This window comes from Lithobates pipiens, unplaced genomic scaffold (genome assembly GCF_037356315.1).
Source record: "Lithobates pipiens isolate NorthernLeopardFrog02 unplaced genomic scaffold, aLitPip1_a1.2 Scaffold_27, whole genome shotgun sequence".
In the NCBI taxonomy this organism is placed as follows: domain Eukaryota; kingdom Metazoa; phylum Chordata; class Amphibia; order Anura; family Ranidae; genus Lithobates; species Lithobates pipiens.
The window spans coordinates 159,810,738-159,835,649 of record NW_027507788.1 but is presented as its reverse complement, the minus strand read 5'-3'; the positions used below and the strand labels follow the sequence as shown (position 1 = coordinate 159,835,649).

General features: G+C 44.5%; 2 protein-coding genes across 2 annotated transcripts in view; one reads left to right on the top strand and one right to left on the bottom strand.

Annotated features, from left to right (window-relative positions):
* VSIG2 (V-set and immunoglobulin domain containing 2) overlaps positions 1 to 22,468 on the top strand; it is a 63,448-nt gene extending 40,980 nt beyond the window's left edge. Inside the window, exons 5-7 of the mRNA XM_077457775.1 lie at positions 3,369 to 3,488; positions 12,562 to 12,709; positions 18,227 to 22,468. Of these exons, the coding sequence (XP_077313901.1) occupies positions 3,369 to 3,488; positions 12,562 to 12,709; positions 18,227 to 18,332 (374 nt within the window). The 3' untranslated portion in view covers positions 18,333 to 22,468. The remainder of the gene's footprint in view (positions 1 to 3,368; positions 3,489 to 12,561; positions 12,710 to 18,226) is intronic.
* The window catches only part of SPA17 (sperm autoantigenic protein 17), a 125,533-nt gene continuing 120,862 nt past the window's right edge, over positions 20,242 to 24,912 (bottom strand). The window contains exon 8 of the mRNA XM_077457774.1: positions 20,242 to 23,150. The gene's annotated coding sequence lies outside the window, so the exon portion shown is untranslated. The remainder of the gene's footprint in view (positions 23,151 to 24,912) is intronic.

Below are 24,912 nucleotides of genomic sequence, written 5' to 3'. Positions count from 1 at the left end.
ACGGACTGCAGTAGTAACTCCTAGTCGGGCAAGTATCTCCTCTTTTAGCCGAGTATAGTCCTTAACCTCTTGCTCACTGAGGTCATAGTAGGCCTTTTGAGGTTCACCTGTTAAATAGGGCGCAATTACCTCTGCCCACTCAGCGGCTGGTAACTTCTCTCGCTCAGCCACGCGCTCAAATACTGTTAGATAGGCCTCAACATCGTCCTCAGCAGTCATCTTTTGCAGCGCTGTCTGCACAGTCCTTCTCCCAAAAAAAATCTCTGGAGCGGCTCCCATCACTGTGGGTGGATTAGCAACCACAGGCGCCTCTCGATTTACTATCAGGTGCTCGATAAGTTGTTGTTGGCTTTGGCGCAAAGCTTGCAACTCTTCCTTATGCATCTGCTGTTGTGCAGCCATGGACTGTTCATGTCGTCTATTGGCCTCTGTCTGAGCCTGCTGTTGTTGCAAACTCACTTGCATAAACTGCTTCAGCATCTCCTCCATGTTGCTGGACTGTTCTTGGAGTGTAGTTGCAGCTTTCACCCAGGACATCAGCAGCTGTAGCCAAGTCTGTCCACACCGTTGCCCCTAGCAACCGTGTTGCCCGCATTCTCCACCAATTGTAAGGGATCTTCCCGGGGTAGGGTGAGTTTGGACACAGTTCACAGCAGACTTGGAATTTATAAAGCAGACCTTGGCGTTTATTCGTGGTACAAACAGTCCAACAAACAAAATATACAGCAACACCGTGCTTCTTGTGTATAACAGGAACAAAATAATAACAAAAAAAGAAAACAACCTAGCCCGGCTGGGCGCTTACTAACAGGTTCTTCTCACCTATCTGACACGTATAAACACAGCGTCTTTCGCCTGGATATCGCAGGGTGGGTTTTAGCTCCAGCAGTGGCTGTGCTTGCAGCTTCCTCCAACACACAGACTGTTCATTTCCCTGGCTGAGAGCAAACACCTGCAGGCCCGCAGAGCCTTTACCTTCCCAGGCTAATTAGGATCAAAGCTCACCTGATCCAAAACCCAGAACTGGAACGAGGGATGGGGGGTGTGGAATGACAGGTCCCTCTACCAAACCTACCTGCCATTCCATATAAACCCAGGCCCGGCAAGATTAAATAACAACTCAGCAGCATATTGCTGCTGAGAAACTGATCCATCCTGGACTTACCATCTCACACTGTGTAGCAACCTAGGTGAGATGTACACCCCCTCAACCACTTCTCCAGTGACATGTCTACAATATATATATATATATATATATATATATATACATATACATATATACACACACATACATACATACATACACACATATATATATATATATATATATATACGTATATATACACATACATATATATGTGTATATATACACATACATATATACATATATATATATATATACACACACATATATATATATATATATATATATATACATACATACACACATACATATACACATACACGTACGTGTGTGTGTGTGTGTGTGTGTGTGTGTGTGTGTGTGTGTGTATATATATATATATATGTGTATATATAATTTTAGCAGAGACCCTAGGGAATAAAATGGCAATTGCTGCAATATTTTATGTCACTGTATTTGCCAGCAGTCTTTCAAATGCAATTCTTTGGGAAAAAATACACTTCAATAAATAAAAAATAAAAAAACGAAATAGTAAAGTTAGCACAATTTTTTTTGTTTTAATGTTAAAGATGATGTTACGCCACAAGAATCGTGTGAGAATCATGATCCATCTTCTAAGCAAAAAATTCATGATTCTCATTTTAGTCAGAATCGTGCAGCTCTAGTGGTCAGTATCAATACCCCCATTTTTTGGCAGTCAGTATAAATGCCCCTGTTACTTTGGTGGTCAGTGTACATGCCAACCTTACATTGGGGGTCAGTGTTTTTACCTCCATTACATTGGTGGTCATTATAAGTACCCGCATTGGTGGTCAGTGTTTTTTCCCATTACATGATCAGTTTTAATATCATGTTATATTGCTGGTCAGTATAAATGCCACTCTTATGTTGGTGGTCAGGATAAGACTGCTTTCACACTGAGGCCCTTTACAGGCGCTATAGCGCTAAAAATAGCGTCTGTAAATTGCCTGTAAAGAGCCTCTCCTCTCACTCCAGTGTAAAACCTCAAGTGCTTTCACACTGGAGCGGTGCACTGGCAGGACGGTAAAAAAAAGTCCTGCAAGCAGCATCTTTGAGACGCTCTAGGAGCAGGGTATACACCACTCCTAAAGCGCCCCTGCCCATTGAAATCAATGGGCAGCACCGCCGAAGTGCTGGAAAAGAGACTCTCTAGCAGTGCTTTGTGGGTGCTTTTAACCTTTTTTCGGCTGCTAGCAGGGGTTAAAAGCACCCTGTTAACGTCCGAAAAGCGTTGCAAAAACGATAGTAAAGCGTTGCTAAACCGCCGACGTCCCAGTGTAAAAGTAGCCTAAATGCCCAATCTAGTATTCTGGACCGAAATCTACTCCTGACAGCTTTACGCCAAAAAAATTTCCCACTTTCACTGCCATTATTTGTAGCAGAGACAAGTTCTCAGCATTATATCTAGTAGCCAAACAACTTAAAGCTTTTCTGTTTTCCGCATTCAGGTTAGATAAGCGAGGACCTGAATGCAATTGATTACTGTTTCCTCTGTTTAATGAGCCATGTTACATTGTAAGCAGGGCCGTCTTTAATATTGATTGGGCCCTGGGCAAAAATTTGCTTAGGCCCCCCCCATGCAATTTCGCTCTCCACCTTCTCTGAGACATACAATAAATAGCAACTAGACTTAAAATCAGTTTACTGTATCAGATCAGGCAGCAATTGAGATTGGTTGCCAGAGGTTACAGCATATCATTACTGCTTACTGACTGGTTGCTAGAGGTTACAGCACTCCTTAAGGCTCACTGATTAGTTGCTAGAGGTTACAGCACATGATTTCAGCTTGTTGATTGGCTGCTAGAGATTACTGTACAGTAATACAGCTCACTGGTTGCTGTAGGTTACAGCACATCATCTCCTCACTGCAGGGGGCATGATATACATATGAATGCTGTCTTATTTACATATCAATGCCGTTGGCCTCAGCTATTTACATATGCATGTCACTGCTATTTACATATGAATGCTGGTTATTTACATGTAAACACAGGGTCTGCAGGTGAGTCGTCTGTACACAACAACAGGACTAAAACCTGAATGGACAAGGGAATGTAAACTGGGGGTAGTTGGCAAGTATGAGGCAGCTGCTTTGGGCCCCACAACAATGACAGGGCCCAGGGCAGCTGCTCCTTTTGCCCTGCCTTAAAGACGGCCCTGATTGTAAGTAACTATATCTGTGATAATTTGTTTTATATTACAGATCAGCAGTCGGGATCACTCCTTATTACAAACGTATCGCAGGCAATGGATGGGACTTACCGCTGCACGGCCTCCAATGAGCTGGGCAAAAACACATGCCAGATTGGCGTAACTGTATCAAGTAAGGATATCTCTTGGGGCTTGCACATGCTGAGTTTTGTAGTACTCCACATTTACAACAGTACTATGCTATGTGTACCTAATAAAGAGACCATGAAGTACAATGTATGTCCAAAAGTATGTGTTCCCCCTCCAAATGATGGAGCTCAGGGGTTTCCATACAAAGACATTGTAGACAATTGTGTGCTTCCAACCTTGTGCTAACAGTTTGGGGAAGACCCTTATCTGTTCCACCAGGACTGTGTCCCTGTATACAATGCCAGCGCCATAAAGACATTTAGCAGATGACAGCGGGGTGGAAATCCACAGATCACTCACTCTCTTCGAGTGTTTTCCCAAGTATTTGAATGTGCGTTTTTGAGCATTTGTGTAAAACATTTTTAAATCCTTTTTGAGCTTTGGCGTTTTTTTAAACTAGCCAATAGAGGGAAAAAATCATTTGTTGCTATGTTTTTCAGATTTTTCGTCAGCTTTTATACATTTTTTATTTATTATTTATTAACAATTTTTTTACTTTTTTTGTAAAGAGTTAAGGGTTAGAGTTTAAAGATTAGGGGTTAATTTATTATTATTTAGATATTTTGTTAGGTTAGGGGTTAATGTTAGGGTTTAATATTATGATTAGGGGTTAATATTATTAGTGTTAGGGTTTATTAGTAGGGTTTGGGGTTAATATTATTAGAGTTAGGGGTAATATTAATGTTAGGGTTTAATATTAGAGTTAAGGGTTGGGGTTAGGCTGATCATACATGTTCAATTTTCTTGCACAATTTTCTTTTAGATTTACCTTAAACTATGTAGTGCAAGGACCGGCCCAATTGTATACAATTGAAGGCTGTTTTGTTTTGACCTCATATTATATCTAAAAGAAAATTGTACAAGAACATTGAACATGTATGGCCAGCCTCAGGGTTTTTTATTTCATTTATTATTATTATATATTTTGTATTTATTATTTATTTTAATTATTTATTTCCATTTATATATTGCAACGTACAGGGTCCAGGGTGTGCACCGTACAGGGTCCAGGGTGTGCACCATACAGGGTCCAGGGTGTGCACCATACAGGGTCCAGGGTGTGCAACGTACAGAGTCCAGGGTGTGCAACGTACAGGGTCCAGGGTGTGCAACGTCCAGGGTCCAGGGTGTGCAACGTACAGGGTCCAGGGTGTGCAACGTACAGGGTCCAGGGTGTGCAACGTACAGGGTCCAGGGTGTGCAACGTACAGGGTCCAGGGTGTGCTACGTGCAGGGTCCAGGGTGTGCTACATGCAGGGTCCAGGGTGTGCAGTGTACAGGGTCCAGGGTGTGCTACGTGAAGAGTACAGGGTCCAGGGTGTGCTACGTGCAGAGTACAGGGTACAGGGTGTGCTACGTGCAGAGTACAGGGTTCAGGGTGTGCTACATACAGAGTACAGGGTTCAGGGTGTGCTACATACAGAGTACAGGGTCCAGGGTGTGCTACGTACAGAGTACAGGGTCCAGGGTGTGCTACGTACAGAGTACAGGGTCCAGGGTGTGGTACGTACAGAGTACAGGGTCCAGGGTGTGGTACGTACAGAGTACAGGGTCCAGGGTGTGGTACGTACAGAGTACAGGGTCCAGGGTGTGGTACATACAGAGTACAGGGTCCAGGGTGTGGTACGTACAGAGTACATGGTCCAGGGTGTGGTACATACAGAGTACAGGGTGTGGTACATACAGAGTACAGGGTCCAGGGTGTGGTACATACAGAGTACAGGGTCCAGGGTGTGGTACATACAGAGTACAGGGTCCAGGGTGTGGTACAGGGTCCAGGGGGTGCAACGTACAGGGTCCAGGGGGTGCAACGTACAGGTTCCAGGGGGTGCAACGTACAGGTTCCAGGGGGTGCAACGTACAGGGTCCAGGGGGTGCAACGTACAGGGTCCAGGGGGTGCAACGTACAGGGTCCAGGGTGCGCAACATATAGGGTCCAGGGTGTGCTACATATAGGGTCCAGGGTGTGCTACGTGCAGAGTACAGGGTCCAGGGTGTGCTACGTACAGAGTACAGGGTCCAGGGTGTGCTATGTACAGAGTACAGGGTCCAGGGGGTGGTACATACAGAGTACAGGGTCCAGGGGGTGTTACGTACAGAGTACAGGGTCCAGGGTGTGCTACATACAGAGTACAGGGTTCAGGGTGTGCTACGTACAGAGTACAGGGTTCAGGGTGTGCTACGTACAGAGTACAAGGTCCAGGGTGTGCTACGTACAGGGTCCAGGGTGTACTACATACAGAGTACAGGGGGTGCAACATACAGAGTACAGGGTCCAGGAGGTGCTACGTACAGAGCACAGGGTCCAGGGTGTGCTACGTACAGAGTACAGGGTCCAGGGTGTGCTACGTACAAAGTACAGGGTTCAGGGAGTGCTACGTACAAAGTACAGGGTCTAGGGAGTGCTTCGTACATACAGAGTACAGGGTCCAGGGAGTGCTACGTACAGAGTACAGGGTCCAGGGTGTGCTGCGTACAGAGTACAGGGTCCAGGGTGTGCTGCGTACAGAGTACAGGGTCCAGGGTGTGCTGCGTACAGAGTACAGGGTCCAGGGTGTGCTGCGTACAGAGTACAGGGTCCAGGGTGTGCTACATACAGAGTACAGGGTCCAGGGTGTGCTACATACAGAGTACAGGGTCCAGGGGGTGCAACGTACAGGGTCCAGGGGGTGCAACGTACAGGGTCCAGGGGGTGCAACGTACAGGGTCCAGGGGGTGCAACGTACAGGGTCCAGGGGGTGCAACGTACAGGGTCCAGGGGGTGCAACGTACCGGGTCCAAGGGGTGCAACGTACAGGGTCCAGGAAGTGCAACGTACAGGGTCCAGGATGTGCAACGTACAGGGTCCAGGGTGCGCAGTGTACAGGGTCCAGGATGTGCAACATATAGGGTCCAGGGTGTGCTACGTGCAGAGTACAGGATCCAGGGTGTGCTACGTACAGAGTACAGAGTCCAGGGTGTGCTATGTACAGAGTACAGAGTACAGAGTCCAGGGTCCAGGGTGTGCAACGTACAGAGTCCAGGGTCCAGGGTGTGCAATGTACAGGGTCCAGGGTGTGCAACGTACAGGGTCCAGGGTGTGCAACTTACAGGGTCCAGGGTGTGCAACTTACAGGGTCCAGGGTGTGCAACGTACAGGGTCCAGGGTGTGCAACGTACAGGGTCCAGGGTGTGCAACGTACAGGGTCCAGGGTGTGCAACGTACAGGGTCCAGGGTGTGCAACGTACAGGGTCCAGAGTCCAGGGTGTGGTACATACAGAGTACAGGGTCCAGGGTGTGGTACATACAGAGTACAGGGTCCAGGGTGTGGTACATACAGAGTACAGGGTCCAGGGTGTGGTACATACAGAGTACAGGGTCCAGGGTGTGGTACATACAGAGTACAGGGTCCAGGGTGTGGTACGTACAGAGTACAGGGTCCAGGGTGTGGTACGTACAGAGTACAGGGTCCAGGGTGTGGTACGTACAGAGTACAGGGTCCAGGGGGTGCTACGTACAGAGTACAGGGTCCAGGGGGTGCTATGTACAGAGTACAGGGTCCAGGGGGTGCTACGTACAGAGTACAGGGTTCAGGGTGTGCTACGTACAGAGTACAAGGTCCAGGGTGTGCTACGTACAGAGTACAGGGTCCAGGGTGTACTACATACAGAGTACAGGGGGTGCAACATACAGAGTACAGGGTCCAGGAGGTGCTACGTACAGAGCACAGGGTCCAGGGTGTGCTACGTACAGAGTACAGGGTCCAGGGTGTGCTACGTACAGAGTACAGGGTCCAGGGTGTGCTACGTACCAAGTACAGGGTCCAGGGAGTGCTACGTACAAAGTACAGGGTCCAGGGAGTGCTACGTACATACAGAGTACAGGGTCCAGGGAGTGCTACGTACAGAGTACAGGGTCCAGGGTGTGCTGCGTACAGAGTACAGGCTCCAGGGTGTGCTGCGTACAGAGTACAGGGTCCAGGGTGTGCTACGTACAGAGTATAGGGTCCAGGGTGTGCTACATACAGAGTACAGGGTCCAGGGGGTGCAACGTACAGGGTCCAGGGGGTGCAACGTACTGGGTCCAGGGGGTGCAACGTACAGGGTCCAGGGGGTGCAACGTACCGGGTCCAGGGGGTGCAACGTACCGGGTCCAGGGGGTGCAACGTACCGGGTCCAGGGGGTGCAATGTACAGGGTCCAGGAAGTGCAACGTACAGGGTCCAGGATGTGCAACGTACAGGGTCCAGGGTGCGCAGTGTACAGGGTCCAGGATGTGCAACATATAGGGTCCTGGGTGTGCTACGTGCAGAGTACAGGATCCAGGGTGTGCTACATACAGAGTACAGAGTCCAGGGTGTGCTATGTACAGAGTACAGAGTCCAGGGTCCAGGGTGTGCAACGTACAGAGTCCAGGGTCCAGGGTGTGCAATGTACAGGGTCCAGGGTGTGCAACGTACAGGGTCCAGGGTGTGCAACTTACAAGGTCCAGGGTGTGCAACGTACAGGGTCCAGGGTGTGCAACGTACAGGGTCCAGGGTGTGCAACGTACAGGGTCCAGGGTGTGCAACGTACAGGGTCCAGGGTGTGCAACGTACAGGGTCCAGGGTGTGCAACGTACAGGGTCCAGAGTCCAGGATGTGGTACATACAGAGTACAGAGTCCAGGGTGTGGTACATACAGAGTACAGGGTCCAGGGTGTGGTACATACAGAGTACAGGGTCCAGGGTGTGGTACATACAGAGTACAGGGTCCAGGGTGTGGTACATACAGAGTACAGGGTCCAGGGTGTGGTACATACAGAGTACAGGGTCCAGGGTGTGGTACATACAGAGTACAGGGTCCAGGGGGTGCTACGTACAGAGTACAGGGTCCAGGGGGTGCTACGTACAGAGTACAGGGTTCAGGGTGTGCTACGTACAGAGTACAGGGTTCAGGGTGTGCTACGTACAGAGTACAAGGTCCAGGGTGTGCTACGTACAGAGTACAGGGTCCAGGGTGTGGTACATACAGAGTACAGGGTCCAGGGGGTGCTACGTACAGAGTACAGGGTCCAGGGGGTGCTACGTACAGAGTACAGGGTTCAGGGTGTGCTACGTACAGAGTACAGGGTTCAGGGTGTGCTACGTACAGAGTACAAGGTCCAGGGTGTGCTACGTACAGAGTACAGGGTCCAGGGTGTGCTACGTACAGAGTACAGGGTCCAGGGTGTACTACGTACAAAGTACAGGGCTCAGGGTGCCACATTTCAGCTGAAAAAAAGCGTGGAGTAAAAGTATACAGTGCAAACACTGTCTGCAGCCATTAAAGATACAACCACAGCACCTGTGATCATCATTATCATGCCGATGATTACACTGTACTTCATGTGACTGTACTGTATATAGGTTGTATAGTGTGATGATCAGTATGATAATGATGATCACAGGTGCTGTGGTTGTATCTTTCATGGCTGCAGACAGTGTTTGCACTGTATACTTTTACTACTCTTGTTAAAAGTAGTAACAATATACTGTAGCAACCACTGCAGTCTGAGTCTCCCTCTAGTACTATATACTAGCCTGCTGGTGGAAAGACAATAAATATTGAAGACTGTAAAGAATGTATCAGGCTGCAGAGCAGTTGGAAGTAAGGTGGGATGGAAAGGGTGTCTGGCAGACAGTCGGTGTGTGGACTCCCAAATCTGAGACTGGGGGCTGCAGGATGTATTCAGTGAGTGCACAGCTCCCAACTGTCCCTGATTTCAAGGGACTTCCCTGATTTGGAGCAATGTCCCTCTGTCCCTCATTCCTCCTCATTTGTCCCTCATTTTGGTCTCATCTATAAAGTTGTATATAAAATGCACTTTTTATATAACAAAAAAGTGTTCCCCAGCGCTAAACCTTTCATCCAATGTCTAAATTGCTGCATTTGTGATTTTTAAAGTGGTTGTAAACCCTTACAAACCACTTTGACCTACAGGTAAGCCTAGATTAAGGCTTACCTGTAGGTCCAAGAAATATCTCCCAAACCTATACGGTTTAGGAGATATTTGCCCGAAGACGGGCACCGCTATCTACGGCGCATGCGCCGTAGACAGCGGCGCGCAGGCGCACTGAGCGGGGCATCGTCGATGACGGCAATGCCGCGAGTCTCGGCTCCCGCGCATGCCACGTCATCGCTGCTCCGGCGAATCACAGCGCCGGAGCAGCGAGACCCACCAAGAAGATGGACGCTCGGAACTACAGGGGACAGCGGTGACTTAGCTGGCTCCTGTGTCAGGTAAGTGACACATAATGGACTACTATGCGATGCATAGTAGTCCATTATGCTTTGCCTTTACAGGGAATGAAAGAGGAAGTAAACTCATCAGGGTTTACTTCCTCTTTAAAAGCCAATCTAAAGGAATAGTAGCGATTAAAAGAAAAGTACTAGTGGGTTTAACTAATCTTGTTTTTTTGTACAATTCTCCTTTAAGGGGGTGGGTCCTATGTAAAGTAAAGCTGGGGGGTAATGGAAGTAAATCTGGGGGGTAATGGAAATAAAGCTGGAAAGGGAGAGTAGTAAAGATGGGAGAAGGGAAGTAAAGCGAGGGGAAGGAAAGTAAAGCTGGGGGGTAATGGAAGTAAAGCTGGAAGGGGAGAGTAGTAAAGCTGGGAGAAGGGAAGTAAAGCTGGGTGGGGGGGAAGTAAAGCTGAGGTTATAGGTCCCGATGTATCAGATGAAAGTAACTTTTCTCCTCTCTCACCTCGGTCATTGCAGGAACTTCTGGAAGCCCGCGGGGTGAATTTGAAGGGAAGGACAATGCATTGTGTGTACCCATTGGCTGAGGAGGCACAAGCACCGCCCCCTGCTGCCTTCCCAGCCAATAGGTAGCTGAAGCTCAACATAAGTGCCTTCCTCCCTCCCCCCCCGACATCATACAGCACCTTTCAAGTCCCGACCCGCTTTACAATGCAGGCAGATGGGGAACAAATGTATTTTCAGCCAGTATCCAGCGATCACAGTTCAGCTCTCGCAGCTGATCAGCTACACTAGCCTGGCTGCTGTGAAATTGACTGATCCTGGGGGGGGGGGGGGGTAGGGGTCTTGGACCCCCCTAACCCTCCCTTATCTACGCCCCTGTTATAATGACCATTGTTTTGAATGGGATGTCCCAACACAATTATATAGGTGTGATGATGGTCAGTCTATCAAAATCTGGATAAATGTAGCATTGTAGCACTAGGCTCTATTTTGATGTGGTTAGTTATCTGCAGCTTAAAGGCCCAAAGCCTCGCCTGCTTGAGGGCTTCTTTACACTTGTGATTAGAAGGAAATGTAAACACACGACTGGGCTGTGTTTTTACCACCCCCCTACTGGCAGAATTCTTTTGTCCATCTTGTTTGCGTGGATGTGAACAGCCTAGAATCAGAGATCAGAGGTGAGTCATTGTCTGTATGAAATCAGCAACATGTGTGGTGTCTCAGTGTGATCTCCAATACTGGCTCTGGAAGGTAGGTGAATCTCGCTGTGTTTGTGCGTTTCGCTCACTGCTGATGTACAGACAACGATCACACAATTCAGGCTGATAAATGAGCAGCTTATACTGACAACCAGCAATCTAAACAATGCAGCATCTGCGGAGGTGTCACTCGTATGGTGTCAATATTTTCCATCAGAGAGGAAGAGATGCATTTAGAGGCTGACAGTTGATATGAATAATGGGGGAACATCACACAGTCTCTGGATATTTTCCAGCATGATTACCAGCAATGATTTATGGGTCTGCCCCACTTACATAAAACCACACATTGTCTATTAATGGAGAGTGCTGGAGAGATACTAATTACAATGATACAGCACAGTACCACTTCTCATGTTCTATATGTATGGACTCTGCACAGTATCACTTCTCTTGTCCTGTACGCTGGATATAATTATCAGTATCTGTCCTTATTCTATATGTATGGACTCTGCACAGTACTACTTCTCTTGTCCTGTATTCTAGGTGTAATTCTCAGTATCTGGTCTTATTCTGTATGTATGGACTCTGCACAGTACTACTTCTCTTGTCCTGTATTCTAGGTGTAATTCTCAGTATCTGGTCTTATTCTGTATGTATGGACTCTGCACAGTACTACTTCTCTTGTCCTGTATGCTGGGTGTAATTCTCAGTATCTGTCCTTATTCTGTATGTATGGACTTTGCATAGTAGCACTTCTCTTGTTTGGTACACCTTAAAATAAATATGTCTTGGGAGAATTACATGATCTGCCTTTGCCGAGCTTCTTTTGAAAATGCAAGTTACTTGTTTATCATAGTGACCTTCTGTTTCTGTACTCTCCTAGTCACTGCCTGTGCTGCACTCTTATCAGTTACATTGTTCCCAGCTAGCTATGTGTACTGCACAACACCTCTCCTCTATGTTATCATAATAACGTAGAGGCACAGTGGTGCAGTGGTGTAGTGGGTAGCACCCTAGCCTAGCATTAAAAAGGGTTGAATCCCAACCATGACACTACATTCCTGGAGTTTGCATGTTCTCCCTGTGTCTGTGTGGGCTTCCTCCGGGTACACCGGTTTCCTCCTACACTCCAAAGACATGCTGGTAGGTTAACTGGCTTCTGTCCAAAATTGGCCCTAGTATATGAATATGAGTTGGGGACCTTGGATTGTCCCCAACGATGTGAGTGTGTGATGTATGTGTGGAGCGCTGCGTAAATTGATGCCGCTATGTGGGTACCTTAAATAAATAATAATATAATAGATGAGCATCTTAATGAGACACAATGTACAGGGATAGGGGGAATTGTAGACACTCACTCACACTCACTCAGCATGGACTGGTGTCTTCATTCAACCCTGCTAACTATGTAATGCAGATAGGGAAGGTGTTCTGTAGTCCTTTTATATGGTGACAACACTGTCCCTTCATAGATACAGTACAGTGAGTGAGTGTCACCCTAGGACAGGAACTGTGTTACTAGAAAAAATACCTGAATATATAACATTTTAGTAATTGGGTTCAGATTGACTTTAATAGTAAATCAGAATATAGCTTGTGTCGGAATGATCTGGAGATTTCCTCTGACTTGTGGTGCTTCGTGTGTTTCCAGGCGTTGCAGAGGCCGGAGCGGTAGCGGGTGCTGTGGTGGGCGTACTCTTGGCGCTGCTCCTGATTGCAGCCATCGTCTTCTACTTCCTCTGCTACAGAAAGAAGAGAAAGGACGTTCCAAAGCCCGACTATCCTGGCAACGACATCAGGTTGGCAGGGAGGTCCGGATTCTTCATCCCGGGAGACAATTCCTTCTTTTATCAACACGGAAAAAATAATTTGGCTTAGAATTTATAAGAGAGAAAAAAACAACAACAGAGCTCCGGCCAGTTGGGTTCCGTCTTTCATTCCCACACATGCTGTGGAAAATGAAATCTGGAGACGGACTGGCTGGGAACGGCCGCACTGTTCTTTGGTGCTTTTTTGGAATTATTTTTAGAATATTTGAAGGGACAATCCACCCAGAAGTGATGTGGAGTCTCACGGGTCATGTGTTACCTTCCTAACTATTAGAGGCTTTAGTAGTGATGAGGTGCCATTGTTTTTATTTTTGCCTACTTGAAAGTACAGGATGTTCTCACCCACTTTGCAATGTTCCTATTCTTTTTTCCTGTATTCTCCATAGTGTGAAATACATCAATACTCCAATAAGGAAGGTGATAGGTGGGAGCCCTTTATACCAGGGGTCAGCAACTTTTTCCACTTTTAAAGTTCTCTTTATAAAAAATAAATAAATAAATCATTGTACGAATGTCAAAAGCATTCGCCCCACCCTCATAAATGCTGTGACACATTTCACGTCAACAGGCACTTAATCCTTATGATTAAGTGCCAGTTGGTGTAAAATACATCAACACTAGCTCTCCATCACCCTGTGTTTTGTTTGTATAGACCTTTTTATATATTGAAATTAAAGTGTAACTAAACCCACAACAGTAAAATCAGTCTGTATATGCAGTAAAGCCTGCTTGTTCTACTCACTGTAGAACCTAAGGGGTTAATCCTTTGCACTGTGTATAAAAGCCTCTCTATGATCCTCACCTTCTCCCGCTGTCCCCTAATTATTTCCTGATAATACAGAGCTCGGGGACAAGCTGCACATGCTCAGATTGGTGTGTATAGCTAGAGAGTTTTTCTTTTTTCTTGGAAGAGTGCATGTGATCAGCACAGGGCCAATCAGCACTGTCTAGACATGTCCAGACAGAGGGTCAGGGGAGAATGAAAACTCCTCCTACAAGCTTTACTAGGAACTGATAGAAGTCACAAGACTGTTACATAGTACTGATGAGAAAATAATACCTCCCAACTTTTTGAGGTGGGAATAAGGGACAACTATTAGTAAAAGTATGCAGGCATAGGACATGCCCCTTGTCATGCCCCCTTAAAGGAGAAGTATACAAAAAAATGATTAGTTAAACCCACAAGTGCTTTTTTTTTACCACTACTATTCCTTTATATTGGATTTTGGAATTTACAGATGCAGCAATTTAGAAATCAGATGAAAGGTTTAGCACTGGGAAACACCTTTTTGATAGATAAAAAGTGTATTTTATATACCACTATATAGATCAGACCACAATGAGAGGCAAATGAGGAGGAAAGAGGGACAGAGGGACATTGCTCCAAATCAGTGACAGTCCCTCAAAATCAGGGACAGTTGGGAGCTATGAGAAATGGTATTTAGCAGTTCATATTTACTAAAATAATTGCATTTTCATGTTCTGTGGGAGACCAGATATAGTGAGTGCAGGGTCCTAGGTTTAGTAAGGCCGCGTACACACGGGTGGATTGTCTGCCCAACTAAGTTCGTCAGACAATCCGACAGACAGTCCGTTCAACTTTTGAATGAATGGACTTGACCACACACGATGAACAGACAGTCCGCTGAAAACTTGCGCGATGACGTGTACAGCACGTACGACGGGACTAGAAAAACGACGTCCAATACACTGCAATGCAACCTTCGGCCGTGTAAATCCTTTCTGAGCATGCGCCATACTTAGTCCGTCCAACTTGCCTACACACGAGCGGACTGTCCGCTGAAACCAAGTTTGGACGGACAAAATTACGGAAATTCCGAAAGACAAAGTCCGTCAGACTGTCCGCTGAAAAAGTCAGCTGAAGCCCACACACGAGCGGATTGTCCGCTGAAACACGGTTCAGCGGACTAAGTTGGGCAGACAATCCGCCCGTGTGTACGCGGCCTTACACTTTAACTTTTGGATATTTTGAGCGTACGCATGTAGTCATCCAATCTTCAGGTCTGATAATTTATGGTACGATCCGGACCAGCATCTGATCTTTTGTTGCTGAATGAATGTGGCAGACCTACCGGAAGCAGTGTTTAATGTTTGGACTCCTGCCTGCATGCTGATTCCAGGAAGTAAATGCAACATGAATCATCTGCCCTTACTTAAGATGGCCAGGGGGTATATTTTTCAAAGTGATTTTTCACCAAAATAAAGCATGAAGACATGGATGGATGGGGGAGTTTGCTTTGAGTATAAAAAATGGATTCAATCGTGTTTTCAGTTTTTGGTGCTCAGATACAGTTGCAGTTCTGCTATAAGCAAAATATGGTCAGAATTTGTGAGGGCTGGGCGAATGTTTGTGACAGTCGTTCAACACATTTTTTATAAATAGACCCCTAAAGGTTCTGTTGAAAAGCATTAAACGACTGGTGTGAACAATAGTTTGTTTTCAGTTTTTACCCTCATAATTGTACTACTAATGGCAAGTTTCAGTCCCTAATTATTGTATAATAATAAATGAGGTTAAATTGCTACTAGTAGTAAAACTTTGAATGCAAGAATAGACTTATGCCCTGTACACACGGTCGGAATTTCCGACGGAAAATGTGCGATCGGATCGTGTTGTCGGAAAATCCAAGCGTGTGTGGGCTCCATTGGACTTTTTCCATCATGAATTTCCGACACACAAAGTTTGAGAGCTGGATTTAAAATTTTCCGACAACTAAATCCGATTGTTTAAATTTCAATCGTGCGTAGACAATTCCAACGGACAAAGTGCCACACATGCTCAGAATAAATTACGAGATGAAAGCTGTTGGCTACTGCCCTCTTTATAATCCCGTCGTATGTGTTATATGTCCCCTCATTCTAAGCAATCGGATTTTCCAACAACTTTGTGCGACCGTGTGTATGCAAGACAAGTTTGGGCCAAAATCCGTCAGAAAAAATCAGACGGATTTTGTCATCAGAATGTCCGACCGTGTGTACAGGGCATTGCTGTTGCACTCACACACAATGTTCAGCCCAAATGCATTTACTTCAGACTTTAGATCAGCCCCAGTGCATGTACTTCAGATCTCATATTAGTCTCAGACTAATGCATTTCAGACCTCAGATCACTCCCCCCCCCCCCCCATGCATGCACTTCAGATCTCAGATCAGCCCCAACACATGCACTTCTACATCAGATCAGTCCCAACGCATGCACTTCAGACCTCAGATGAGCCCCCCAACCCATGCGCTTCAGACCTCAGATCAGCCCCCAACGCATGCGCTTCAGACCTCAGATCAGTCCCAATGCATGCACTTCAAACCTCAGATCAGCCCCAACACATGCACTTCAGACGAGCACCTCAGGTCCCAGTTCAGCCCCAATGCACTTACGACTTTGAATCAGTCCCACTACATGCATTTCACACCTCAGATCTGCCCCAATGCATGCACTTCAAACTTTGGATTGACCCCCACCTCCACCACCACTAAAGCAGATTTGCCAGTAGTAATGCTTATAAACCGCTGTCTGCAAAAGAGATCCAAACTAACAATTTCCACCGAAAAGTTTGGGGGAATGTAGAAAAGGTGAGAGCGCCACATTACTAGTACATGCAGCCCAGATGTATAAGGGGCTCAAACCTCCCCCTTCATCAGGGCTGGGAATAAAATAATGTGAAGTAACATAAGATAATGTAAGCATAGAAAATAAAGAATAATATATATATACATATATTTCATATCTATACTGTATATATATATTTTTAAAGATATGTTCACGTTTTCACAAAATTACACAGGAAAACTCCCCCAAAAACAAAAACATATAACAAGAATGCAAAAAAAAGAGTGAGAAAAAAACCCATATGCCATGTCTGGACTATTCAACGGACTAGGTTCTGACTGACTTTCGGCAGAGTTCCGACGGACTTTCCAAACAAAGGATTTGACCACACACAAGCACACTAAAGTCTGATGGATTTGAATGTGATGACGTACGACGGGACTAGAATAAGGAAGTTCATAGCCAATAGCTGCCCTAGCGTCTTTTTTCGTCCGTCGGACTAGCATGCAGACGAACTGATTATTCGACCGGACTCGAGTCCATCGGAAAGATTTGAAACATGTTTTATTTCTAGGTCCATCGCACTTTTGGGGAAAAAAAGTCAGCTGGAGCCCATACACGATCGTAATTTCCCACGGATTCATTCCGTTGGACCTAGTCCATTGAAAACTCCGGTCGTGTGTAAGCGGCATTAGGGTCTCACAGGTCTCACAATTAGGAAATATAATATTGCTGTAAAATAATATTCAGGTAAGAGGACAACACAGCTGCACAAAACCATAAAGATTCATACAGCATAATAAACAGGTTTTAATAGTCTGGATCAGAAGAGGTCAGAGATCGTGGACTGAGAGCCACCTGCCCCACAGCTTATCCAACAATTAGGTTTTTTTTCTCAATGTAAAAGTGAGAAAAAGAGAAACATTAATACGTTTACGCCAGTGGGCTAATGCAGGTAGGTTTGATCCCTTCCGAGACAATAAAATTACATTTTTAGCATAAAAAAAATACTGTATATATAGTAATAAAGAATATTCCATAATATATATTGTTATATAATATATTAATATTATTAATAATAATAGCAGTATTATTATTATTGCTTATCTTTATTTTTTCCTACGCTTACATGATCTTATGTTATTTTATTTTATATTATATTATTCCTAGCCCTGATAAAATAGTGAATTTTGAGCCTACAAAACTTGTTGGCTTCTTATCTTGTCATGTACATCTACTAGACACATACTAGTGCTATGTTGCTCTCACCTTTTCTACATTCCTTAGACCAGTCTGGAAACTAGACTTGGGGATACCCCAGATGACAGTGAGCCGGCTTTTAATTTTAAATGCCAGTCCCTAACTCTCTTCGAGTTTCATGTCTAGTGCTCTACTAACACATTTTCTGTTTCCTCGGCAGCTTTGGGCAGGTTTTCCAAACTTATAAGCCCTTAAGAAGGGAGGACGTCTAGACCTCCGAAACGCGTTGGAGTGTTAACAGATTTTTTACTTTAAAAAAAAGGGACACATTTCTAAACATCCTGTCTCCAGATCATTTAAATTTTGTCGCTCCTACACTTTGATTCAGCTTTAGATAAAGACAGAATGGCCTTAGAAAAAAGAACATTTCCTATTGGACACAAGGGTTACATCAAAAGCGTGTACAGGCATAAAGCATTGTAATATACGGTATATTCCATAACTGTCAGTAGAGCATTCCATAGACACAGATGTGCCTTGAGCTCCCGTGGTGAAATATAAATGAAGATTATAACATTATTTAAAGCCCGCCCTTGTTTTTTCAAAAAATACAGATGATCCAGAAATATTTTTTTTTATTAATGTAAATAGAAATAGATGGTTGTTTCTAATCTGTGTGAGATGGTCGTATTTATTGATGCTTCTTATTTTTCCTGCAGAGAGGACGCCATTTCTCCAATGGTAACAGAGGAGGAAAGAAGGTCGCTTGCTACTGGTCATTCTCGCGAATCTCGGGAAAGACACAATGACAACAGAATTGTCTAACACACAACATTATGCAGGGTTGGACTTTTATTTTATTTTTGAGGATACTCATAGAAACCAATCACTCCCCCCACCCCACCCCCCACTACTTAACCTGCGCAGGAAAAATCTCAGCAGTGATTTGGTTGCTGTGGGCAACACACCTACATTCCAGTATGAATCCTACTGAGCAGCGGAAGGATGGAACGGGTCATGTTTGACTTAATCTCCTCTGCTGGTGGTGCTGTTGCTAGTGTGAAAAAAATGTTAAAGCTACAGTTGCTGCAGTTATGCTTTTATTAAAAAAAGATACTACATGTATTTTTTAAAGCAACTTGTCTAGATACCCGAGATTGGCTATCCTCTTGCAATCCCTTGTAAAGCCTCTTTCCATGCTTGCCTTCAGTACTTCTCTAGAGCCTCTCCCATCGTCTGGAACTCCCTACCTCAATCTGTCTGACTATCTCCTACTAGTCCACTTTTAGACGATGCCTGAAAACCCTTCTCTTCAGAGAAGCCTATCTGGCCCCCACCTAACACCTGTACATTTATTTTCTCCACCTGCCCATCCCCCATGGTTATTACCTTTTGTATTTCATGACCCTCCCTCTTAGATTGTAAACTGTAACAAGCAGGGCCCTCTGATTCTTACTGTATTAAATTGAATTGTAAATTATATTGTAATTGTACTGTCTGCCCTCATGTTGTAAAGCGCTGCGTAAACTGTTGCCGCTATATGAATTATGTTTCACTCTGTAGGCAGCCTTGCCTTGCTTAGTACTGGTGTTCAGCTAATTATTCCATAGCGTGTCAGATTTGTAGCTACCATTCAGACACTGCCAGTGCTAATGATGCACCCACCATGGATATATACATTATATATTTATATATAAAAGCACTTGTGAAATTTCTATGAGTTTTACAGTCCTGTCTTATTAAAGAAATGCACTGTAGGATGGAAACATGTATGGGCCCCACCATACACAATCTTACCATACACATAGCTCCTAACTGTCCCTGATTTTGAGGGACTGTCCCTGATTCGGAGCAATGTCCCTCATTCCTCCTCATTTTGGTCTGATCTAATTATAGATGTATATAAAATGCACTTTTTATCTAAAGGTTTTAAACCTTTTATCTAATTTCTAAATTGCTACATTTGTAAATTCCAGAAGCCAATATAAAAGAATAGTAGTGGTATAAAAAGCACTAGTGGGTTTAACCAATCTTGTTTTTTGTACAATTCCCCTTTAAGGGGGCGTGGCAAGGGGTGTGTCATATGTCTGAATACTTTTGCTGATAGGTGTCCCTCATTCCCATCTCAAAAACTTGTGAGGATTTGGATTTACCAAAACAATGTAGTATAATGGCTGACCTAAGCTAGCCAGTCAGGCGTGTTGAGCTTTTGGGCTTCTTATTGAATTATTTGCAGAACTCTGTTGAATGCAGTGGCTGTTTTCTAACCAGGTTGGTTTTGGGGGACATTGCTGTGTCAGTTGAGCAGTCAGAAAGAGGGCCTGCCTCCTGAATGAGGTAGCAAGCACCTGTTGGCACACAATTGGTTGACCCCCAAAATACCAAAGTTCCCTAGTTCCAGTACTGAGGTACACAAGGCAGAGCCGGGACAAGGTCTGGGCAGGAGGGACAGTTGCCCTCCTGCGCAGTGAAGCGAAGGGGCAAAAAAAATCTTAGAATTACTGGTGGGGGGCACAATTCTGCATCCTTGCCCTGGGCCCTGGATGACCATGTCCCGGTACCGATACAAGGTTTACAGCCTGTCAAACTATGCAGCAGGCCCTTGTACTCATTACTCTCTCTCCGATGCTGTGCAGTGCAGAGTATGTCATTTCAGTACAGGAGAGGAGCCTGTACAGCTGTGCAAGACTGAACGGAAGGCTGGAGTATAGATTTAATAAAGACCAACTACCCATTTGCAGCACTATGTAAAATTTATTTAAGAAATATTTCAATAAATACATACAGAAGAACAAAGGAGGAGAAATAACAATGTAAAGATATATTGGATCCGTTTTTATAACAATCTTTTATATGCGTGCCATTTGGGTCTGACTTCTGTACTACTATTGTTTTCTTTTTTTTAAATAAATTAATAATGTTCTTTCCCAGCTGTTGTCACTGTCGCCTAATTATTGATGGTTATTATTTATTGCACATTAATAGCCGCCATTGTTTTACCAAAGGAAAGAGGGGATTGTAAAAATGACAGGTCTCCCAGCTGCGGAGGAACCACAAGTCCCAGCATGTTTGGTCCGCCTGGGGCTGCGGCTTTCTCCTCGGGATGCTCAAGCACCAGAATCATTGATACATTTATAGGTTATATAGAAGCACAAAACAGATCAAATCTCAGAAAAAATGAAAGCATGTAATTAGCCATCAAAAGAAGTCTGGTCTGTCAGATGGGCGCCTCGGCCATTGCTGAAAAATCTCAATGTTTTTTTGGTTACCCACCCAGAAAGCTAAAGTCAGAGTGGTCACCACGTCACCTTCTAAACTGATGTCATGGTTTTGTAGTTAGTGCAGATATCATTGTGGACACCGGTGGGAAACTTAAATCGGAGGGATTTCTATATAAGGTGTGGGCAGTCCTGCCATTGTGTAACCTGTGCTTGTCAATGTTACTCGAAATGGCATAAAGCTTTACAAATCAAAAACATCAAGTTCTTTTCAGTTTCTTAAATGCTCTTAGGGGCATCTGGCGTTGTTTTTTTTCTGCCTCTAAACGCCCCTGCGTGATACCCTATGTGTCCACGCATACATAGTGGTTTAGAGGCGGGGGCATTTAAAAAAAACAAAAAAAACTGCCAGCACATCCAGGAGCAGCAGCCTTTTGGCAGAAAAACTGCTTGAAGCATGTAAATGTGTCTATGCAGTTTTAGTGCTTTTTGCATTTTGCAGATTTGCACTGGAGCCCATTTAACATTGTTTCCTATGGAACACGATCTTTTAGCATTTTGCAGATTTGCACTAAAGCACTAAAAATGCACAGGTGTGAATCCAGCCTAAGGCTGGATTCCGACCTATGCATTTTTTTTGCATTTTGCAGATTTGCACTACAGTCCATCTAACATTGTTTCCTATGGAACATGTTCTGTAGTACAAATCTGCAAAATGCAAAAAAACACTAAAAATGCATAGGTGTGAATCCAGCCTTAGGCATGTGAAGCGCTTGGGTGTTATTTAATCCATAGAAAAGCATGTTAAATGGACTGTAGTGCAAATCTGCAAAATGCAAAAAGCACTAAAAATGCATAGGTGTGAATCAGGCCTAAACATGTTACATGCATTTACAAGCATCCAGCTTTTTTTTTGTTCTGCCAAAACGCTGCTGCCAAGAAGAAAGGCATTAAGACCTGGTTCACACCTATGCATTTTTTAGTGCATTTTCAGTTTTGCAGAAACACACTACAGTCCATTTAACATGGTTTCCTATGGATGTAGCTCACATCTGTGAATTTTATGGAAAGGGCCAGGGACTTAAGGCTGGATTCACACCTGTGCATTTTTAGTGCTTTTTGCATTTTGTAGATTTGCACTACAGTCCATTTAACATTGTTTCCTATGGAACACGTTCTGTAGAGCAAATCTGCAAAATGCAAAAAGCACTACAATTGCATAGGTGTGAATCAAGCAGAATGAACTGCACTCCTGTCACCCAAAGACGAAGTACATCAAAATCAATACTTCTCCTTTAAATGTAACTGTTAACTTGCACAATGGCTAAGTGGTTCAAATCCCAACCATGGCACTACCTGCGTGGGTTTCCTCCCACACTTCAAGGACATGATGGTAAGTAAATGGGCCCTAGTATATGTATGAATGTGAGTTATGGAACTTAGTAAGCTCCTTGAGGCTGGTTGCTAACTGGATGTGGGTTTGCTGCATCCAATTCACATGTCAGGAGGTTGTGACCGGCTCTTTATGGAGCTGGTTGACACATCTCTGGAATTTCACAGAAGTTCTGTGCGTCTTCTGGTCCGTTTCAACCAAAAATTTGGACTGAAATCGGACCTTAAATGGTAAATGAGGGCGCACCTGCTGTGAGCTGCTCTGTGCTTAAGTGTGAAGTCAGCCTGAGGGCAGGTATTGATGTGAAAGTGCAATATATATATATATATATATATATATATATATATATATGTAAAAGAAGTGCTGTGTAAATTGAGATGAAAGTCAGATGATTAATGTAACAGCCAGGCAAGTAGTATTTTTAGGAAACTAGTTCAGCAGTGGAAGCCTATGTATTTTCTCAGTGCGTGTGTAGATGAACTTGATACATAAATGTGTTTTCCCCTTGTGGTAAAATGGCTGGAATGTTTAGCCGTGAGTCGGTGACCACACAAATATTTCCTCGGCATGCCCCAATGATATCTTTAGTAGAACCAAAAGGTGCCCATCTGACATTTCAGTATAGCCAATCCCGATTTTTTTATTGCAGCAATAATGGTGAGAATTTATAAACGCTCGCTTTCTGGCAGAAGAAGCATGCAAACACAGACTTATTAAAGTGTCACAAATCAGAAGTGATGCAGCAAGCACGGGGAGAAAAAACATGTCACAAGTTACAGAGAAAAAAACGTCCTAACTATTCTTTCACCGAACGCAAACAAAAACAGAAAAAAAAAATTCAAGGCGCAAAGAAAGTGACCACAGGAAGAGATGCAGGGGAACAAAGGAGCACACATAATCTTCCAGTGGCTGCACAGGGGCAATCATTCCTGCAGGGGGCGTACTGGAGGACATCTGTAAGCCGGAGATGCTTTCTTCTCGCAGCAATAGTGGTTCTTGCCGGTGGGCCAAGTCAAGTGAGTGCAACATTGCCTAAAAAAAAAAAAAAAAAGAGAACAATTCATAATGTAAATCATTACGGCTGAGTTCACACCTATATCTCCCCCAATGCGTTTTCTGTTAAAATCTATAGAAACACATGCCCATGTGCCTCAGTGTGTAGTAATGTGTGTAGTCATGTGCTTTTATCATGCATTGTAATGTACATTACACGCATCATAATGCACACAGCATGTATTGAGTCACCTTGCATTTATATGTTGCATGATGCCCACGTTTGTTAAGGTGCATCCTAATGTAGGCATTTTTGATGCATTGTTATAGCATCAAATTTTCTATGGAAAACAAGTTAGTCTAGAGTTACAACCCAGACACGCAGGGGCAGCTGATAAAGCAGTACTACAACCGATCCTGTTGTAGTGGGCCTAGGCTTCGTCAGCTAAACAAGAGGGACCAGGGCAGCTTTATTGATCATTTCTGCCTAAGCCTCTCCATAGTGTAAAAAAAACCTTCTTTAAATGTTTATTCTATAAAGACAAACCCTTACATAAAGTTAAAAGCAATGCGCATATAAAATACAAGTTGGTCCTGGCCATTCCCCACACCTAAATATGCCCATCAAACCCACTTTAGGAGCTGTTCCTGCCTAGACCCTACGTCTATCCCCACAATGAATGCCTTTTTGAGTAACTGGTTGATGCTGGGATGCTGGGCATGGCCCTGCACAAAGAAACAATGGGACAGTGAGCCAAGATGTAGGACTGTCCCAGCAAATCCGGGACACTTGACAACTATGTCCTTCAATGCCTCCCCACCCCATCGGAGACATCGCTTTATTTATCTAAGCAAAGATCATAGGAATGAGTGCAGGACAGGTGGTTATAAACCATTGATGGTTGACTTCTGAGGGAGTCTCAACTGCAGCCCCAGGGAGCCCTTCATAATATTCAGTCTATGTATTGCTCCAGAAGACTATAATATTCAGCATACGTATTACAGGAGATGGCTGGTGACTGGAGGCAGGTTAACAATCTTTATAAATCAGTGTTTTCGCTCCTGACTGCAGGGTTCGATGGCCAAGTGCCAAAGGGCAGCCTAACGTTGGGCCCCAGGTGTATAAACCCTCTTCTACTGCAGGTCCTGCTTTGTTACAACCCACCTAATCGTAAGACCTGTTGCTCTGCCTTGCGTGGGCACAGCTCAGCTTTGATCTTTATACAAAAGTAACGCAGTGCCGACGCTGAGACAAACACCCAGTACAGGAATGGTGCTGTGGGGCCGATAAACTCTCCACGGTATTCAATGCCGTTACTACGCTCCACAGACTGGCTACCTGCTTGGAAACGAGCAATTAAAAAAGCGTTGCTAAGGAAGAACCTAATTTTGGCAATGGAGTTTCCAACCACTGGGGAGACACAGAATTTCCTTGATAATTAATGACCTCATTAGAATCTGCACAAAACTGGGACGCTGGAGCCCACAGAGGAAAGGAGACGTTTTAATTGACGACATGGGCATTTAAAGAGAGATTATGACGCGGCTAAATTTAGAAGCGATGGTTACATTATCCATTCGGTAATACGCTGTCGCTGATTTCACCGCTGGGACTGGGAATTGGTTCTACCTGAACTTTTTAAATGGAGTCTAACACAAACTTAGCTCACGGCGTTCACAAACATGCAAGCGGGAAGCGAGAGGATGAAGGTGTAACTTGTGATTTACTTGTCACCTCTCCTTCCTGCACAGATATTCAGGACAAAAATATGGCTTGCTAAAATCAAAACTCTGAGCTGTA